Source organism: Poromitra crassiceps (genome assembly GCF_964638095.1).
Source record: "Poromitra crassiceps genome assembly, chromosome: 1".
Lineage (NCBI taxonomy): Eukaryota > Metazoa > Chordata > Actinopteri > Beryciformes > Melamphaidae > Poromitra > Poromitra crassiceps.
In genome coordinates, this window is record NC_139623.1 from 16,139,860 (window position 1) to 16,159,411 (window position 19,552).

Here is a 19,552-nt window from a genome sequence, read left to right on the forward strand (position 1 = left end):
CTTGAGTTAGTGTTTGTGCGTGTGGTGCAGTGACTGAATGAAAGTTACATTAATCATTCAATAGAGTTTTAATGAAAATAATCATATTTACAAAAGATTCATAACTGAGTCGATCTTAACTGATTGTCTGTGCAAGTAGGGGGTGGGAGGGGGGCTGATATGACATCACGTGGATACAAACTTGTAATTGCTTATAAATACTGCATAGGACACTTCAAAATTCTTACAGAATTTCTCTCCCTTGTTTTACAAGATACAGTAATCGACTGAAAACAACAAACAAATTAAGACACTCAGTACTTCATGACATCAAAAGAATGAAAGACAAAAACAAAGCTGATTAAGAAAATAAATAAATTTAAATGAAAGACACTAATAGTTAAATTCAGAATATGGGAGATCAGACATATTCAAAACACACATTCGCACACAGTCAAAATCTTGCATAGAAACGGCAGTTACGTGCAATTATAATGCATGCAACACATGCATTGTGGGAGGGTAGGACTTGACTTGATACTCAAAGCAGGAGTTGCTCAAACCACACATATAATCAAAAACACTTTCGCCAATCTCAATGCAATGTGAGGAGATAAGAAGTGTCTTGACTGTCTTAATGCAGAGAGAAGGCTGCTAACCTGTTGCAGTTCACAGTAGGCATGCTTAGTAGCAGCTTCAAGACCAACCACACTGTTCAGGTAAACATTTAGATCAAAAGGTATATGACAAAAAAACCTGGTACCAACTTGAAGGAATGGAGGAGTGAAATGAGATCCTGTGCACATGTTCTTTAAAGAACAACATGCAGAAAGAGAAAAGAGTTGTGCAGAAAAGGTATCAAGAGTTATGTGACTGTTGACTCTGAATGCATTGTTAGTTTAATGCTTTGGACAATAATATCAACAATTAGTTTAGAAGGACAAAAGAGACAAAAAAAGATTAATGGGATAGTTTGGATTTTTTGATGTAAGGTAGAATACTTGCTGACAGTCAGTGTACTACATGCAGTAGAATGCAGCCAGCACAGTACCAGTTTGGAGAAATGGAGACCGGCTGCGTCAGGCAAGTAGTAGTAGTAGCTGTCTGCTGAGTGTGAATAGGGTCATGAGCAAAAACATTAAAAACAAAACAAAAAGCCTCCATACTGCTCACCTGGCATAACCTAAGGCTGTTTGCTTTCATTCCATTCTGTTCCGCACTCAGGAACGATTGTCCCCCCACCCCTGCTGGTCAGCTTTCACATTACAGCATTTCTTCCGCAGTCGGAAACGGAACAGAGTGCACTTGCATCATCAACTATGCCTGTAGTTTATCGTCGCCCGTTTATTGTCTATGTAGTTCGGAACGGTTGGCTTTCACACTCGCAAGTGTTCTGTGCCCGGGCCCGCCAAAGCGCTCCCCAGACCACCGAAGTACAACATTGGGGTGCTGCACCACCTGCTACAGTGCAGATTTCAGCTAAAAACAGGGTGTAAATGACATATTTCCAAGTCAACTTGACATCTCAGGGCTTGTGGAGACTTGGATTATGGCAGGTAAGCAGTATGGAGGCATTTTGTTTATTTTCCCCCGTTTTACGTTTTTGCTCGTGACCTTGTTCACACTCAGCAGAGACCTCTACTTCCCTGACGCGGCTGGTCTCCATTTCTCCAAACCGGGACTGGCTGATGGCTGCATTCTACTGCATGTAGTACACGGACTGTCGGAAAGCACCTCATACAATCCCCACATCAACAATTCCGAACAACCCCTCTAACAGCTGAATTACTGACCAATGTTGTGAGATTGAAAGCACCAAAGATGAAGGCACACAGTAAGGCAGCATTATGCACTGGGGTATTTGTCAAAGGATGGATGCACACAATGAATGAGAGAAATGAGGATGAAACAGAGCCATGATGTACTTATATATCTTTTGGAGTATGCTTTCATTGTTGTCACATTGAACAGTAGGTGGATTAGATTATATGAGAGCTGTATTTCCAGTATTTTCCCTTGCATCTATGTCTGCTTCATCTTTATCTCATTCCAGAATGCCAGATGCAGAGGGTGAGCCGTGTCAGAGGGCGGGGCTCGGCACAGAGGGGGTGGGACTCTGCCAGATGATCATGTGACTGCGCTCAGACCGCTGAGGTGTGGCTTGGGGCGACTCTGGCAATCCGTCAGTTTCGTCATCTCCTGGAAGAGTAGGCAGATCAGTTAGGCCAGTGATTCCCAACCTGTGGGCTGCGGCCCTCTGGTGGTCTGCGGAGGTATTGCGAGTGGGCCGCCAAAAAAAAACTGATGGACAGCTCCTTGAAAACTAACACTGACAATGCTGCAACATGTTTCAGATGCTGTGTTAGTGACTGTGGAAAATAACAAGTGCTCTGAGAATGCATTATTTGGCCTCCGTATTTTTTATGGGGTTGGAGGTGAGCCATGAAAAGCGTTGAGATTTTCAAGTGGGCCCTGAGTTGGAAAAGGTTGGGAACCACTGAGTTAGGCATTTCATAAACTCAGTTTTGAACTAATGCATCGGACAGGTTTAAACAATTGACACCAACGGGATGGTCCGGTCCTTCGACTCACCGATTCGGAAGTTGATGTAGCCCTCTCCTCCACTGAGGATGAGCTGAGAGGTAGAAACAGTGCTGCTGCCAGAGGAGGTGATCAGGCAGTCTGTGGGCCAGAGATCATTGAAGTAATTATTACAAACAGCATTCAAGTGCCCCCCTAAGGATATCTCTAAGTTAATGAATGCCCCCCCCCCCCCCACCTTGTGTTATGTGTTGTGTGTCTAATGTTATCTCTATATAATTCTTACCAGGTGCAACAATGATGAACTTGACAGCTTGTCTGTGCCCATGGTAACTCAGCTGGGCTGATGCAATAGAGCAGTATGGGATGGAAACCGCCTCTGATGCTGTGGAGTGGTGGGGTCATTAACATACTGATGACTCATACAGTGCATTTCTGACAAAATAGAATTCAAGTATGTCATGCTACTAGCAACATACAACTCACTTATAGACAAGGGGACAGAGAAGATGGCACCGCTCCCTGTGCCCACCCACAGGCGCCCAGAGATGACTCTGAGAGAAGAGATCTGGAGCGGCGAGAGCGTCAGGAAGGCGGAGCCTGAGAAAGTGCGAGATGTGCTCAGCCACTAAACAAACCTAAAAATGCAATTGAGATGGCATGGACTGAGCCAATACTAAACAATGGCCAACACTGGAACAGTGGATGGCCCACCGAACAACTTTTTATTTCCCCGAGTATGATCATGATTTTTTGTAATCCACCTTCCTGAACCTTTTGCCAATTTGCTGACTTTAATTGAAGCCTGCAGCCAAATGCTGTGAATTTACCAGGAACCAATTGACAGTGAATTCAACATGAAGGATGAACACATGCAAAAGGCAAAAGGAACTTGAACAGCTTGTTAAAGCCAGGAAAAGGTTACGGTATTTGTTTACATATAACCACAAACACCACAGGCTGATAAAACCTGTTTCCTCTCAATGTGTTGTGGGCCTGAACTGTGTGCTTGTTATCATAATGTGAAAATGGGGAAATTACAACTACACTATGCAGTACATTTAAGCTGTACAGCTACTTCTAGGAAGTGACTATAGCCGTTTTCACACATGCGCTTTATACCGGGACATGACCAGAAAGTGGTCTATGCCTTTCATGTGTGAAAATTGTTTTCCGGCACAAGCGCGCCCCCGCGATCGCTGATCTTTTACTACCTCCTAGGTAGTGACAGGACCGGTATGCTGGCAGAGTGACTCAAGTGTGAAACGTGTCAAGTCATTTGCCGGTCCTTCTCTCATGGGCGAGGTGTACACACGTTGCTTAACGTTCCAGCGTGCATAATCTAATCATTTGCGCACATCAAAGCAAACTGGCGAAATTATCTTCTCGTCTCCTCTTGTCCCTACCTCCTCCTCCCCATGACTGCTGCACAGCGCAGCGTGCAACAGTTAAATTACCTTACAGCCAATGTTAAATCATTCAAAATTAACATGAAACAGTAGCCTATTGGAAAAACGGGCAGAATATGTTAATTGAACTCTTCTGTCTACACTAATCCTTCTCTTTATTCATACTGCTATCCTGAAATAACACAAGGCATATGTTTATATATCCGTTTATATATGTCCGCCTGAGACCACCACACTGCCCAAGTGGCCTCTGGCACTTTATTTTCTATGTTTATATATAATTTTAAATGAAAAGTAAAGTAGATTACTTCATAGCCTACATTATTATTAACTAGGGGTGCACCGATCACGTTTTTTGCCACTGATCACCGATTGCCGATCGCCTATGGGAAATATCTGCCCAACCGATCATTGACCGATCACCGATCACCGATATATAAACTCCTCAAAGAAAGTTTGGAAACGTTATTTTAGGTTGATTATTTCTCCCCTTTAATAATACCAATTGGCATTGTATTTTATATCGTTGGAAAGCCTGATTAGTGATAGGGCTTTTTTTTTATTTATGAAAAAATGGCCGATCGCCGATCGCATATTTGAGGTCAATATCGGCCGATACAGATTGCTTGCCGATGGATCGGTGCACCCCTATTATTAACTCAAATAATCAATTAGACTTGCGTGCGGTAGGCCTATATGTTTTCCCTGCCAGCATGCATACCTCATGCGCTGCTGAAGGAGGTTGTGCTCCATGAGTGATGCACTTTTGGTAGATTCGTTTCCCAGTAACAGCTGATCGTCCTGAAAATTGTCTAAGCTTTTTCTGAATATTTTTTTACACTATAACCGACATGGTTGATATAATAATTTGTTTGAGAAATGTGAGTATCGATCATTAATCTAATCGTTCACGCAGAACTGCATGATCCTGCTCTCATCTCGTCTCCCTCGTGTCGTGTGTGTGTGCGTGCGTGCGTGCAGTGAATGCCATGCAACTTATGGTATATAATATAATCATGCAAAAAAATGATAATAGGATAATAATAATGATGATGATGATGATGATGATGATGATGATGATGATGAATCATATAATACTGTAATAATAGCCTAATAATCCACGCATTCACCAGTCACCAGTAGACTACCTACCTAATGTTTTAGTGACCAGAGGAGTAAAATCAACTTCCTGCAGCGGTCGACCCGTGGACCAATCAAAGAGCCTGAGTATTGGGTCAAGCCGGCAGGACGTCCAAACACCACTTCCACCAGCACACAGGAAACGCACCTGCTGCTCACAGCGCTCAGACACTGAGAATGTTTGCTGCAAGGTGAAATGAGGAATGACATGAATTCAAACACAATCTGGCAATGAGACACAAATACATGTAGACGCCCCCTTTCTACCTCAACTTTCTGGCTTTCTGTGTTAACCACATGGACCCGGTTCCAGTATCCCACCCACAAGCGGCCGCCTTTTGCAAGGCAACAGCGAATGGGTTGCAAAGGGGTTGATCCGAGGGACATTATCTTGTATGCCTGTAGATCCCAGCCACCTGTCAGTTAGGGATATGTAAATCAATCCAAATGTGGAGACTGATGAGTCTGAGTGACTGAGACAAAAGTCAGACATTATTGCAAAGACAGGAAACAGAAAGTCATTACCTGAATTGTGTGAGAAAAATGCCAGCGTCCCATCAGCTAATCCCGCTATGACTTGACCCTGGGAATACCTATGAGATTGAGTCAACAACAGAAAGTACGTCATTGTTTGGAGCAAAGCAAGAGAACAGTTCCATGTTACGTTATGATAAGACTATATTCATTGCGTATACCCACAGATCACACACAGACACAGCACAACTCACGTGAGCGAATGAACACCCTCTGAGAGGGAAACAGACTGCAGACAGCGACTCCTGCCTGTGGAGGCCGAGTGTACCAGCACACTAGAGAGTGAAGGTGAGAGAAGAAGGGGAGGGGGGGGGGAGAGAGAGAGAGAGAGAGAGAGAGAGAGAGAGAGAGTGTCTGTGAGAGAGAGATCGTGTTGCCACCATGTGTCCAAGACAGTGTTATTTATTCAAGAGAGTTGCTTATTCAGCAAACACTACCTTCCTTCCTGAGTTCCAATCCACACTGTTCCTGAGGTGTCGCCTGAAATAACAAGGCCAAAAAGAATGGATCACAGGAAAGTAAAAACAAAACAAAAAAACAGTGCAGCCTTGCAAGTAAATTGTCACGTCTAGATGGTATTTGGGGATAATAAATGTACAAAAGACATCATGTGAGTTGCCTGCATGGTGATGATGTTTGTAGCACTGACCCGTGGGAGGCACGGCACAGATGCAGAGGGCGGGAGAGGTGGGAGGGAGGCTGAACTGATCCAGTACTGTATTGGACCGTGCTGGATCAATCACTGTGATGTCACTGCTGGAGGCGGGGCCAGAAATCACCCACACAGAACACTGGCAGGGAGAGAGGGATATGGAGTTTGGAAAAATGACTGGCATGAAACAACCTGTCCCAGGGTAGTCCCGGCGTAGGGCCTGTTCAACCCCAGGGAACACCCTCAGATTGTGGTTTAAAACTTGTTTTTAAATGTATATCCTCGATATGCCATCATAATAAAGGCTATTTAATTATATCCACTGCATTCTTCCCTCTCTGCGCAAGAATTCCTGGAGACTAGAATGCGATTTCTTTCTATTTACATTGTTCTAGAGTCGTGTTGGCTGTGTTTGGATAGCACTGGCCTTCAGTTTTCACTCAGTGTTTGCAGTGGGCGGGAGTTGGACAGGTGTACTTGCCTTGACAGACAACTCCTTCAGCCAATCAGCGTTGGATCCAGTCAAATCCAAATCCACTCAAGAGAATGGCGAAAACACATTTTTCACCAAGAAACTCAGCTGTTGCATACTCCTGTACTTGCTTAATTGTTGTTAGGGAGTCTATTTCTGCAATAACTGCACTTTATGTCTGTTAAACTCGACGAACGCTGACGTTACTGCTCGAGTCGGACAGCCACGGAGGGAGCCATTACTGTTTTACCAGCGGCGTTCCTGATTGGCCAGTTACAATGTCAACTACGAAGTGGGTCGCTGATTGGCTAGAGCACTTTGTAATTTCTGCAAACACCCTCCCAGGGCTGGAGGCCAGACGGTCTAGTAGAACGAAATGAAATGTGAGTTCACGTAACTGGCTGGTTTACCAGGCTAGATTGCAGTGTGACTAGATATTTAAGCAGTGACGAGCTATTTAAGCAGGATAATGATAGACTTACCGTGGTCTCTCCTGAGATCTCAGCTGTGACTGCAACAGCACAGTTCAGCTGCAAAGGAAAAATAAGTTAGGGAGGGACTGTGTTTTGATTGCAAGCTGGTGGTTCCCTTATCCAAAAGCCTACTGAATAGTGCGGTGGTTAATATCCAACCTTAGCTGTGGAGTCTCTTTGATCCAGCAGTCTGAGCTGCACTAGAACAGGCACATCTTTGGGCTCAGGGGCAAGTTCATGGGATTCCTGCAATAACAACATTTAGCCAGCAGGAAATTGTTATGGTTGTTAAGAATGTATGTGAATGTGTCTGGGTGGGTCTCTTTGTCAAGTATCATGTGCAGTTTGTTCAATTTGAATAGGAGTATGCCACTTCAATGAAAGTATGGTGACAAAAGAATAAGCCGGACAGATTGTTTCCAGTGTTCCCTGTTCATTCCCTCATATCTGTGTGCCTACAAGCAGTGTTGGGCAGTAGCTTGCTACAAGTAGTGAAGCTACATAGCTTAACTACATTTCTCAGTAGCTTGGTGGTAGCTTCACTACTTTTGAACCAAGTAGCTTTTTCAGTAGCTAAGCTATTTATAGACCCAAGTAGCTTGTAGCTTCCCGCAAAAGCTACAAGCTACTCGCCAGAGAAAATCCATGAGCAAAGCACGCAGTGGAGATTTCTGCTGCGGTTTGGATTAAACAGGAGGAGACATTGCATATGTCAAGTGTGCCTGTGTAGCCAATAAAGCACTTCCAGTTCCATTATGACGGACAACAAGACAGTGTTGTTTCATCCTTGCTTTTTAGCATCCTTGCCTCTCTTGCAGCAAGACCCGGCACTACTCTGCCTCTGACTGGGTTGGGTTTAGGCAATGAAGACTGATTGGTTAAGGGTAGGGCAAAATATGTCATGTGCTGGCGAAGTCACATCAGCAACGAACTTTGAAAGATGGCAGAGCCAGAGAGAGCCACTGGCAGTGATGAAGAAGACTTTCAGGTTTTATTGTCTGTTTTTGAATATTGTGCCAGTGAGAGTTTCAGTGTGTTTTATAATATAATAAACAATCAAAATGATATTTTCTTTTACCTGCCTATTTGTTTCGTTGAAAGTTGTTCTACATGAAGTTAATTCAATGTGAGAAAAAAGTAGCTTTGATGTAGCAAGCTGCTTTTGCCATGTTGCTCGTAGCTTAGCTTGCTACATTTCTCTGGGGATAGCTTCAATGTAGTTTAGCTATATTTAATTGAGAGTAACTGATAGCTTAGCTTACTACATTTTCCAAGTAGCTTGCCCATCACTGCCTACAAGTGTGTTTCTGACCTGTGTGTGTGACATTGGCGTGCTCCAGCCGTGTATCTGCCGTTTTCCCAGAGTTCCCCAAATGTGGGAGCGAATTTCTCTGTAGAGCTCCCTCCTCCTGACACGTGGTGAGAGAGCAGCCGGAGAAGCAGATCTGAAGAGAAAGTTCCTGCTATGAATCTACTTTATAAAACCATGATCATGCTGCAAAAACAATGCTGTCAAATAGAAGAACATGATGGAAGAGTGAGAAACACGAGCTTACTCAGCCAGAGTGTGACTGCCGGCCCGTAGTCGTGGAGAGCCCAGAGGAGACCGAGGCAGTGCTGGGGACGATGGCCGGGCAAAGGAAGCACGAGGTGGGAGTAGGGGTTCCTTGGTCATGCCGAACAAGCGGTTGAACCTTTATACACAGAGACAGTTAATACTCACCCTGCAACATGTGACTATAACATATTATTACAACCTTCATACAGAGAGACAGTTAATACTCACCCTGCAACATGTGACTAGAACATATTATTACAACCTTTATACACAGAGACAGTTAATACTCACCCTGCAACACGTGACTCTTAACATATTATTACAACCTTTATACACAGAATGTTAATACTCACCCTGCAACATGTGACTATAACATATTATTACAACCTTTATACACAGAGACAGTTAATACTCACCCTGCAACATGTGATTATAACATATTATTACCATAACATGTCCAAATATTGGGCCCTTTAATTGGATTTACTTCAACAAGGCACTAAGAAACAGGAAATGATTAAGTACCGGTAGTCATTTATTTTATGATCCTCTCTCTGATTCTCTCTTGATTCTTGCAAAAATACTTGTCTAGCTGCTGCCATTAATACTGATCCCCACCAGCACTGACAACTCTCATGCAGTATGAGAGAGATGTATGGTTTAGCCTACATTTTTCCTATTCAAAAAAATTACAATTTTCCAATTTCAAAGGAGGTTTCTGAATGGGCACATTAGCAGTTGTATCTGTAATGCACATGTAAACAATATGTCAATCAGTGCTAGTTTCTTTGCCAAATTACACGATATTCTGTCGTGTACAGTATATCTGAGACAGGTTAATATGTAGGTGTCTGTTTATTGGAAGGTTTATGGTCAAATTTATGATATGCTTGGACTTCAGACCACTACTACATTATAGCTAAATAGTAACTATTTTAGAGCACTCATGTATCCAAAACGGTTCAGGAAATATGTTCATGACCACCCATCAACCCCTGCCCCCCCCCTACAAACTACATTGGGACTGCATTAACATGAATACATACTTTCTCCAAACGCTTGTCCTTTTGTCCTCTGTAAACCTCTCCTCTTTTGTTGCCCTATAAAACAAGAAAAGAGAACAAAGTAAATGACAGGAGGGAAACAAACATGCTTTTATTTTGCTTGTATTATAGTAGCAAACGTTACTGACGTGCGTCTGACTGCCTCCTGCAGCTCAAACAGACGCTCCTTATATTGGTTTTTCTCCATGACCACACGAGCCATTTCAGAACGAGAGAAGCGGCGCATGGATGTGGGTAGAGAGGTCTGAAAGATAAGATTTCTGTTACAAAATGGAGTGAACCAGTTACAATGAACACTAACAAGTAACATAGTTGAAAATATAAGTGTTGTCTTACATCAGGATCTTCAGACTGACATGCTTCCAGTTCTTTACGAAGTCTGTGGAAAACAGAATCGACACAATATGTGTTACTATATATAATAAACAAATTAATGCATTCGGTTTTTTTACGGAAAATGAAAACACTAAAATGAGTCAAATAGAACAGACAATGATAGATATGTGTGTCTAGCCTGGATAAAGCCAGCCTCCACGTGACCTCTATGTACTATCAGTCACAAAGAAACTTACGCTACAGGCATAGCCTGTGACGTCACGTTGAAGGCTGGCTTTACCCAGGCTAATGTGTCTCCTTCACGCCAAAAGATCGATCGCAATGTATTGGAAAAAGACTAATGCACCAAGTGTTACACGTTGGGTTAGACAGATGCCCGTGACTCTACCTTTAGAAAGTCTGACATATATACAAACAGGGAAATTGAATATGTTTGAAAAGATTTGGGGACCGTTTACTGCCTTTGTGAAGAGTATGGATCTATCAGATGAAGAGGAGGAATGAGTACTTCATGATGAAACCTCGCAATATGGTTCATCTGACCTGCATTTTTGTAAAATAATGCACAACAGCACCTTTCATTTTAATACCCTTTCAAGATATACGTATGTACAAAGGATGGTCTTATGTCTGAGAAGTTGTCCTTTGTGATTTTGATTTGTTTGTCTGTTTACTGTATGCGTAATATGCATGTATGTTTGTACCGCATGAGAAAAATGTTAATAAACATTGTAAATTTTTTTTTTAACAATCTTCTGCACCTCTTAGTCTCCTCCTCCATCTCCTTGGCCCTGCTCTCCAGTCTGGAGACTGTTCCCTGAAGAGTAGTCACTTCCTGTTTCACAGCTGAGCGGTCATTAGTCAGCTCTTCTACCCGAGATATCAAAGCCTTACGGGCAGCATCCACCAACTCACTGAGAGGGAGACACAGCAAAAGGGCTATAAAGTAAGGTCGTGAATACATTGACATGAGTTTGTAAATGAGAGTTCAAACAAGTACTGTAATCCCCTCCGTCTTCTTCTTGGTGTGTACTGAAGGGTGAAACCAGCGTGCAAGGAAAACCCCTGTATACTCAAAGCAAATTAAGCAATCACATGGACTGCTCTAGTCAAGGAAAACCCCCTGTATACTTCAAGCAATCACACGGACTGCTCTAGTCATATATATCTAAATACGCCACTCACTGGGTGTGTTTCAGTTCCTCATACTTGGAAAGAGTCTCCTCCAACTGGTCGGCACTACCTACATGAGAAAAAGCAAGTACACACATTAAGAGTTTGGACACAGCAATATACATTTACAGCCTTTACTCCACACACCCACATCCCAGAACAACTGTCTCTACAGGGAAAACCATTCTCTCATTATTGCTCATTATTCCTGGAGGGAAATTAGCAGTTGCTAAATAATATGCGCTATTTTCTCAAAAGAACAGCATTTACCCTTTATAACAACACGATATATATTGGGTTTTAATTTCATATTTGCACTCTCATGCCGCCCAAAATTCGTACCCAGGTTGAGGACCATTGGTGTAAAACAGGAAGAAGAGCTTTACGGAACATAAGGCAATAAATGTGTTTACTTTATTTACTTTACTTTATTTAACATTTATTTACCTCTGACACTGGCCCCATGGTCAACAGTCTCCACATAATCCCGACTCAGCTCTGAGAGTTCAGAGAACACAGAGTCAGTGTTGCGTAGTTCCCACTCCATACTATCATCTTCCTCCACCTCCTCCTCCTCCTCTCTCTCCTGCTTCTGTCCTCTCTGCCCATCTTCTTCTTTCTGTTCCTCCTCTCCCTCCATCGTCACCACCTCGCTCATCTCCTCCTCCATGCTGCTCTTGGACTCGTCTCTTGATTCCTCGTCTGTGGTTGTCCTAATTGGGGTGCTGTAAATGAAAAAGCATGAAAAGTGAGTAAATTTGGTAATGTGCTCTGTGTGTGCATACAGTACGTTAATGGAAGTGTTGAAGTGACCTCGGGTTGTAGGTTCATTTTTACTAGGCAACAAATGTGTTTTATTGATCATTTTCACTCAAAATCTCCAACTGACACTGCTTCCGATTGTTACCTAATATCCACGAGGCTGTGAAAGTGTGCCAGCTCAGGGGTGGAGCTTATGATGTCATTGATAAAAGCTGGATCTGAGGCAGACTTTACTGCAATGTCAAGCCCCGTTCCTTCCTTGGCTGCTGGATCTTCTGAAGGGGAGGGAGCTAAATGTGAATCTGGTCTTGGGACAGTCTGCTGAAGAGAGAGCAGAGACAATAGCAACATCTCTGCCAAAACCTCGTATTGAACATGTACAAAAGTGTGAAGAGCATGAATAGGCTTACCTCCTCATTGACACTGCACTCTGAAAGCACGTCTGAACTCTTCACATGTACATGATTCCTAAAGACGTGCAGAGTGACAATAAAGAAGAGTCCTTATCGAGCCCTTATCCTGACTAAATACAATCTAGCTGTTGCTTCTTTCTTACATTTTGAACTTTCTTACAACACCTGGCATTGCTGCACTATTATCGATGCCTCTTGGTTATAATTGATTCTTATAAAACAGTTTCCAACATCTGTTCTTTTAATGTGAAAATGTTTAGCTAAATATCATTTTTGCAAAGACAAGCTCAAAAGTGAAAATGACAGCTTTCTGTGACTAGCTAATCCTTTCACTCACAGCATTGAATCAGGCTCGACTAACTGAAGAGCTCAACTTCTTTTTTACATTACCAGTTTTACTGTTATGTATATTCAGTTAGGTCCATATATATTTGGACATTGGACACAATCTTCATCAGTTTGGCTCTGTGCACCACAATGGATTTGAAATTAAACAATCAAGATGTGCTTTCATTGCAGAATTCCATCTTTAATTTGAGGGTATTTACATCTAAATCAGGTGAACACAGTGTAGGAATTACATTACATGTTAAGGGACCAAAATTACATTTTGAGGGACCAAAAGTAATTGGACAAACTAACAATCATCCAATCGTCCAATGAGTTCTGAAGCATTTGGTGGAATATGAGCAGATAATATTGCCAGAAACACATCAGAATTCATCCTGCTGCTGTTGTCAGTAGTCACATCATCAATAAATGCAAGGGAATCAGTTCTATGAACAGTCATACATGCCCATGCGTGGGCCAAAAGTTATGTTTAGCTGAAAGTCTGCACTTAAAGCACATCTTGATTGTTTCATTTCAAATTCATTGTGGTGGTGTACAGAGCCAAAATGATGACAATTGTGTCGATGTCCAAATATTGATGGACCTGACTGTACTATGACTGTACTATGCTGATTAAAGTACAATAAAATGAGAAGAGAAAGTCGGAAAAAGGAGGATGAGGGTGATCAACCTTAAAGGAGAATCTCTTTCAGAATCCTTTTTCTTTTCCAACAGTTCCCGATATGTGAGAGTCAACTAGAGGAGGGAACCACAGTGATATGTGTGAGTCAACTAGAGGAGGGAACCACAGTGATATGTGTGAGTCAACTAGAGGAGGGAACCACAGTGATATGTGTGAGTCAACTAGAGGAGGGAACCACAGTGATATGTGAGAGTCAACTAGAGGAGGGAACCACAGTGATATGTGAGAGTCAACTAGAGGAGGGAACCACAGTGATATGTGAGAGTCAACTAGAGGAGGGAACCACAGTGATATGTGAGTCAACTAGAGGAGGGAACCACAGTGATATGTGTGAGTCAACTAGAGGAGGGAACCACAGTGATATGTGAGAGTCAACTAGAGGAGGGAACCACAGTGATATGTGAGAGTCAACTAGAGGAGGGAACCACAGTGATATGTGAGAGTCAACTAGAGGAGGGAACCACAGTGATATGTGTGAGTCAACTAGAGGAGGGAACCACAGTGATATGTGAGAGTCAACTAGAGGAGGGAACCACAGTGATATGTGAGAGTCAACTAGAGGAGGGAACCACAGTGATATGTGAGAGTCAACTAGAGGAGGGAACCACAGTGATATGTGAGTCAACTAGAGGAGGGAACCACAGTGATATGTGAGAGTCAACTAGAGGAGGGAACCACAGTGATATGTGAGAGTCAACTAGAGGAGGGAACCACAGTGATATGTGAGAGTCAACTAGAGGAGGGAACCACGGTGATATGTGAGAGTCAACTAGAGGAGGGAACCACAGTGATATGTGAGAGTCAACTAGAGGAGGGAACCACAGTGATATGTGAGAGTCAACTAGAGGAGGGAACCACAGTGATATGTGAGAGTCAACTAGAGGAGGGAACCACAGTGATGTGTGAGAGTCAACTAGAGGAGGGAACCACAGTGATATGTGAGAGTCAACTAGAGGAGGGAACCACGGTGATATGTGAGAGTCAACTAGAGGAGGGAACCACAGTGATATGTGAGAGTCAACTAGAGGAGGGAACCACGGTGATATGTGAGAGTCAACTAGAGGAGGGAACCACAGTGATATGTGAGAGTCAACTAGAGGAGGGAACCACAGTGATATGTGAGAGTCAACTAGAGGAGGGAACCACAGTGATATGTGAGAGTCAACTAGAGGAGGGAACCACAGTGATATGTGAGAGTCAACTAGAGGAGGGAACCACAGTGATATGTGTGAGTCAACTAGAGGAGGGAACCACAGTGATATGTGAGAGTCAACTAGAGGAGGGAACCACGGTGATATGTGAGAGTCAACTAGAGGAGGGAACCACGGTGATATGTGAGAGTCAACTAGAGGAGGGAACCACGGTGATATGTGAGAGTCAACTAGAGGAGGGAACCACAGTGATATGTGAGAGTCAACTAGAGGAGGGAACCACAGTGATATGTGAGAGTCAACTAGAGGAGGGAACCACAGTGATATGTGTGAGTCAACTAGAGGAGGGAACCACAGTGATATGTGAGAGTCAACTAGAGGAGGGAACCACGGTGATATGTGAGAGTCAACTAGAGGAGGGAACCACAGTGATATGTGAGAGTCAACTAGAGGAGGGAACCACGGTGATATGTGAGAGTCAACTAGAGGAGGGAACCACAGTGATATGTGAGAGTCAACTAGAGGAGGGAACCACGGTGATATGTGAGAGTCAACTAGAGGAGGGAACCACAGTGATATGTGTGAGTCAACTAGAGGAGGGAACCACGGTGATATGTTTTTAGACACATTTTTAGACTGAACGGTGGTATCTGACCTTGTTGTGAGTGTGCCTCAGTGTGCTCATTTCTCTACCCAGACAAGCCCTCTGCTCCTCCAAGGACACCACTGCAAGAAAGACATAACAAATGCAGCTTGAGTCATTGGCATCCCTCTGCGAACAAGAGTTTGCAGCCTTGGCATCAAATTTAGTATCACTGTTAACACGCTCTACATCGTAGCACTGCTTCCTCAAAGGAGGCCTCCCACTGTATCCACTCAGGATAGGCACAAGAGAGAGGAGTGAAACAGGAAGAGAGAGGCTGACAGACGGAAGGGGTGAAAAGAAAGAAGGTACCGTTAGTCAGTCAGTAATCAAATACTCACACTGATCGGCTTGCTCTCTCGCCTTCTTCTCAAGCTCTCTCTCTCGCCGCTCTCTCTGCTTCTCCCTTCCCTTCATGGCCCTCCTTTCCTGTTCACTTTGGTCATCTAGTTCTAGATACCTCTAAAGAAGAAAAAGACCATTTTTAAAAGCACTGAGCACAGTCAACACCTGTGTTCACAGCTTAAAATCTTGAATGGCGCTACCCCACACAACATAAACCCTTTACATACCCCACACAACATAAACCCTTTACATACCCCACACAACATAAACCCTTTACATACCCCACACAACATAAACCCTTTACATACCCCACACAACATAAACCCTTTACATACCCCACACAACATAAACCCTTTACATACCCCACACAACATAAACCCTTTACATACCCCACACAACATAAACCCTTTACATACCCCACACACATAAACCCTTTACATACCCCACACAACATAAACCCTTTACATACCCCACACAACATAAACCCTTTACATACCCCACACAACATAAACCCTTTACATACCCCACACAACATAAACCCTTTCAAAGCTGCACCACTTCCCACCTCTTGACTTTCTCTCCTCAGCACTTTCTCTGCTTGGTATCTCTCCAGTAGGTTCTGTCTCTCCGCTTTCTCTCTCTCTGCCTCCTCCTCCCTCTCGCTCAGCTGGGCTCTACAGCTGGCCAGCCCCTCCAGGACCCAAACCAGTATGGGGACCAGCGACTCCACCACACCTGCACCATGGGTCTCAACAACTGTCTGGGAGAGGGCACAGCAGAGGGCCAGTTAGAGCTACTAACTCTACTGGAATCAAGTCAGGGTTTCTCCCAGTGTAATGCAAGCAAGTTGACCCCCCAATGGGCCTAAGCATCTGGGATTTTTTGTTAATTATTTTTAAGACTATTTTTTATAGCCACATTTTCTGTGTCATAGCCTTTTTAAATTCTCAACTCCACGATTCCATCCATGATTCTGTTATCACAGAAACTATAGGGCCCAGCCGCCCAGGAACACTCCGCTGAATTTCAACAAGCTTTGTATCATTACAAAATCAGTAGTATATCTGAAAACTGTAAACAGGCATTCATTTAGTTTGACAGTTATTGAGAGTTGATTTGAGTGAAGTTGTGGACCAGGACCAGTGATGTCAGTCATGCACAAATTACATCACTGGTCCACAGGTTAATTCAAATCGACTCTCAATAACTGTCAAACTAAATGAATGCCTGCAAAACTGTTTACAGTTTTCAGATATACTACTGATTTTGTAATGATACAAGGCTGGTTAAAAATTGGCGGAGTGTTTCTTTAATATTATATACCGGTATATACTATAATAATCAGTCTGTCGCTGGCCTGCGCCGGGCCCGTCACAAGAGATACTATGCCGGCGGCACTGCGCTGCCGGCCCCTGTCCAAAGATACTTGCCACCAGGCCTAACAACCTTTCTGGGGGAAACCCTGCAAGTTCAATAGATAAAAATGTATAGAAAGCATATAGAAAGGAAAATGTACCTGCAGTTCCGAATACAGTTTTCCTGCCTCCTCACTCACAATGTCAGGGTCCAGCTCCAGCTCCCCTGTCCCACACAGGACACTCTCACCACACTCCATCATGCAGTTTGTTTCTATCTACTGTATTACTTGCTAAAAAAAACTTCCTGGATCAACACCACAGCTTATAATTGTCTGAGCTGTTCACTAACAACAGAAAAAACGTCTTCCTCATAACTATAAATACCTACCTGACTAATACAACGAGTTAATCTAGCTTTCTAACACTACTGCTATCTCCAGTATCTCCCATCCTGCTACAACAATATGCTCCATTTGGGCCTACATTGAATAGGCTCGTCTGCCCTTAGCCATTTCTGTACAGTAAGGTTTAGCTGATGTCAGGCCAGGGTATTTTAGAGTCCATTCTGAAAAAGGAAGGAAAAACATTGTTATTGATATCGATCTTCACAATGTAAATTTGGATTGTGAGCAGATACAACTGTTGTATGCAAATACTCAAGCTTGGACAGACCTTTATGATGCATATTTAACAATTGGAAGCGTATTGTTGCCTTAACAGTTGGTGGAATATGCATGGGTTTCACTATAAACTGGTCAACACAATGGATATATTAGCACCATACAAAAAATGCATCTATTTGGTAAGGCTGGAATGTAATTCCCATTGGTTTTAAGTCAAGTCACTGCAGATCAGTTACTGGCAATGCTCAATAACTATAGCGCACGCACACACACACACACACACACACACACACACACACACACACACACACACACACACACACACACACACACACACACACACACTCCACAATAAATCTCAATAATCTGAGCATACTGCTGTTGTGAAAGGGTATAATCAAGATTTCATATTGCTGCTTATAGATTTAGCTGCTGTACTTCAAAGACCTTGGCCAAGGAGACAGGCGATCTTGAACTGGTAAATATTTATGTCGCTCTCATTAGGATTATGCAATGTTTATCTGTGTGTGTGTGTGTGTGTGTGTGTGTGTGTGTGTGTGTGTGTGTGTGTGTGTGTGTGTGTGTGTGTGTGTGTGTGTGTGTGTGTGTGTGTGTGTGTGTGTGTGTGTGTGTGTGTGTGTGTGTGTCTCGACTCGAGAACCGCTGTACAGCAAAAGTAGCATACACCACACATGCACAAGAAATCAACAGGATTGTAAAGGTACAAATGGGAGCACGCAGACAGACTTGTCGGACGTATGGGGCAGCAACTCGATACAATGTTGCAGCCTTCTTGATTAACAACAAACAAACACACAAACCTTTTATACAGATAGACTTCAGCAATGGCGTTTGCGATATAAATAAGTAACGTTAACCTGACTGACAGTGGACACCTTGACAGATATTTGGGAGCAAGTTTACAAAGTAGCCAAAACAAGCAGAGTCGTGTTGGCGCTGTTCGAGTGATATTTTACACTACTCACCTCAACGGCTCCACTCCCTCTGCCACAGTTTGATTTCATTGCGGCAAACTGGTGAAATTCCAGACAGCCGTTTTCTTTTGGTAGAGATATCAATTACACATAAGCGAGTGGGTGTTGTTTAATTCAGACGAGGTTGGACTCGTTCTTGGTCTGGCCAATCGGAGCTCTGCCTTTGTCAACTGCAACCAATAGGCGTTGAGCAAAGGCGGGGCATGGGCAGTTCTTCTGTTCAGGACAAGGAAAAAAGTTTCCTGAAACTTGAATAATGACACGTGACTAACTAAACAGGCCGTGTGCTGTCAGGTGACCTGAGCAAATCTAATACCTGTGTAAATACCTCACATACCTGACAACACGTTTTTATTACATCATGTCGCTGCAAGAAAAGACGGTAGGAAGTAGAACCCTTACAATCTTCAAATTTCATAAATAGACGAGGGAGGCAGATACGATGTTTTATACCTAGCTCAGCTGCATAGCGTTACCTAGCTAGATTTAACCTCGCGTCACCACACTCTTCTAAACTACTAGATTAGAATGTGGGCAGTCCTCTTCTCTCTTCCTTCATTACATCAAACATCAACGTGCTTTGAATGATCAAAATGAACAGATTTGACAAGTCAACTGTGGTCTGAATTGAAATGTAACAAAGAAAATTAATATATGAAGGAAGAACAATGTGTTTATTTCTTTATTAGAAATGGATAGGAACAATTAGGAATGTGATGACAGAGTAAATACATACAGTTTGCCTGTCGTCCAGCAGATGGAGGCACCACGCCACATCACATCATATCAATGACCTCTCTCTCTCTCTCTCTCTCTCTCTCTCTCTCTCTCTCTCTCTCTCTCTCTCTTTCTCTCTTACACACACACACACACACACACACTATATATATATATACTT

At 43.1% G+C, this 19,552-nt stretch overlaps 1 protein-coding gene across 3 annotated transcripts; it reads right to left on the minus strand.

Annotated features, from left to right (window-relative positions):
- Positions 1–62: 62 nt before the first annotated feature.
- LOC310781259 (C-Jun-amino-terminal kinase-interacting protein 4) lies at positions 63–18,738 on the minus strand. 3 transcript variants are annotated; one of them, XM_083641833.1, is made up of 28 exons: positions 18,646–18,738; positions 17,195–17,601; positions 16,244–16,438; positions 15,675–15,795; positions 15,346–15,416; positions 13,528–13,592; positions 12,504–12,561; positions 12,239–12,411; positions 11,779–12,056; positions 11,344–11,401; positions 10,920–11,072; positions 10,159–10,201; positions 9,951–10,066; positions 9,805–9,858; positions 8,757–8,894; positions 8,513–8,645; positions 7,360–7,446; positions 7,210–7,257; positions 6,253–6,394; positions 6,041–6,083; positions 5,798–5,878; positions 5,595–5,662; positions 5,337–5,485; positions 5,082–5,253; positions 3,007–3,120; positions 2,807–2,905; positions 2,572–2,661; positions 63–2,178 (listed from the first exon to the last, which is right to left on the minus strand). In XM_083641833.1, the coding sequence occupies exons 2-28, from the start codon at positions 17,294–17,296 to the stop codon at positions 2,060–2,062; spliced, it is 2,970 nt and encodes a 989-aa protein (XP_083497959.1). In that variant the 5' UTR covers positions 17,297–17,601; positions 18,646–18,738; the 3' UTR covers positions 63–2,059. The 3 variants fall into 3 exon arrangements, 2 of the variants coding, with proteins under 2 accessions (XP_083497959.1, XP_083497958.1); XM_083641832.1 differs by having other exon boundaries at positions 12,239–12,414; XR_014552961.1 differs by having other exon boundaries at positions 2,136–2,178; positions 3,007–3,088; positions 12,239–12,414.
- Between the last annotated feature and the right edge of the window lie 814 nt (positions 18,739–19,552).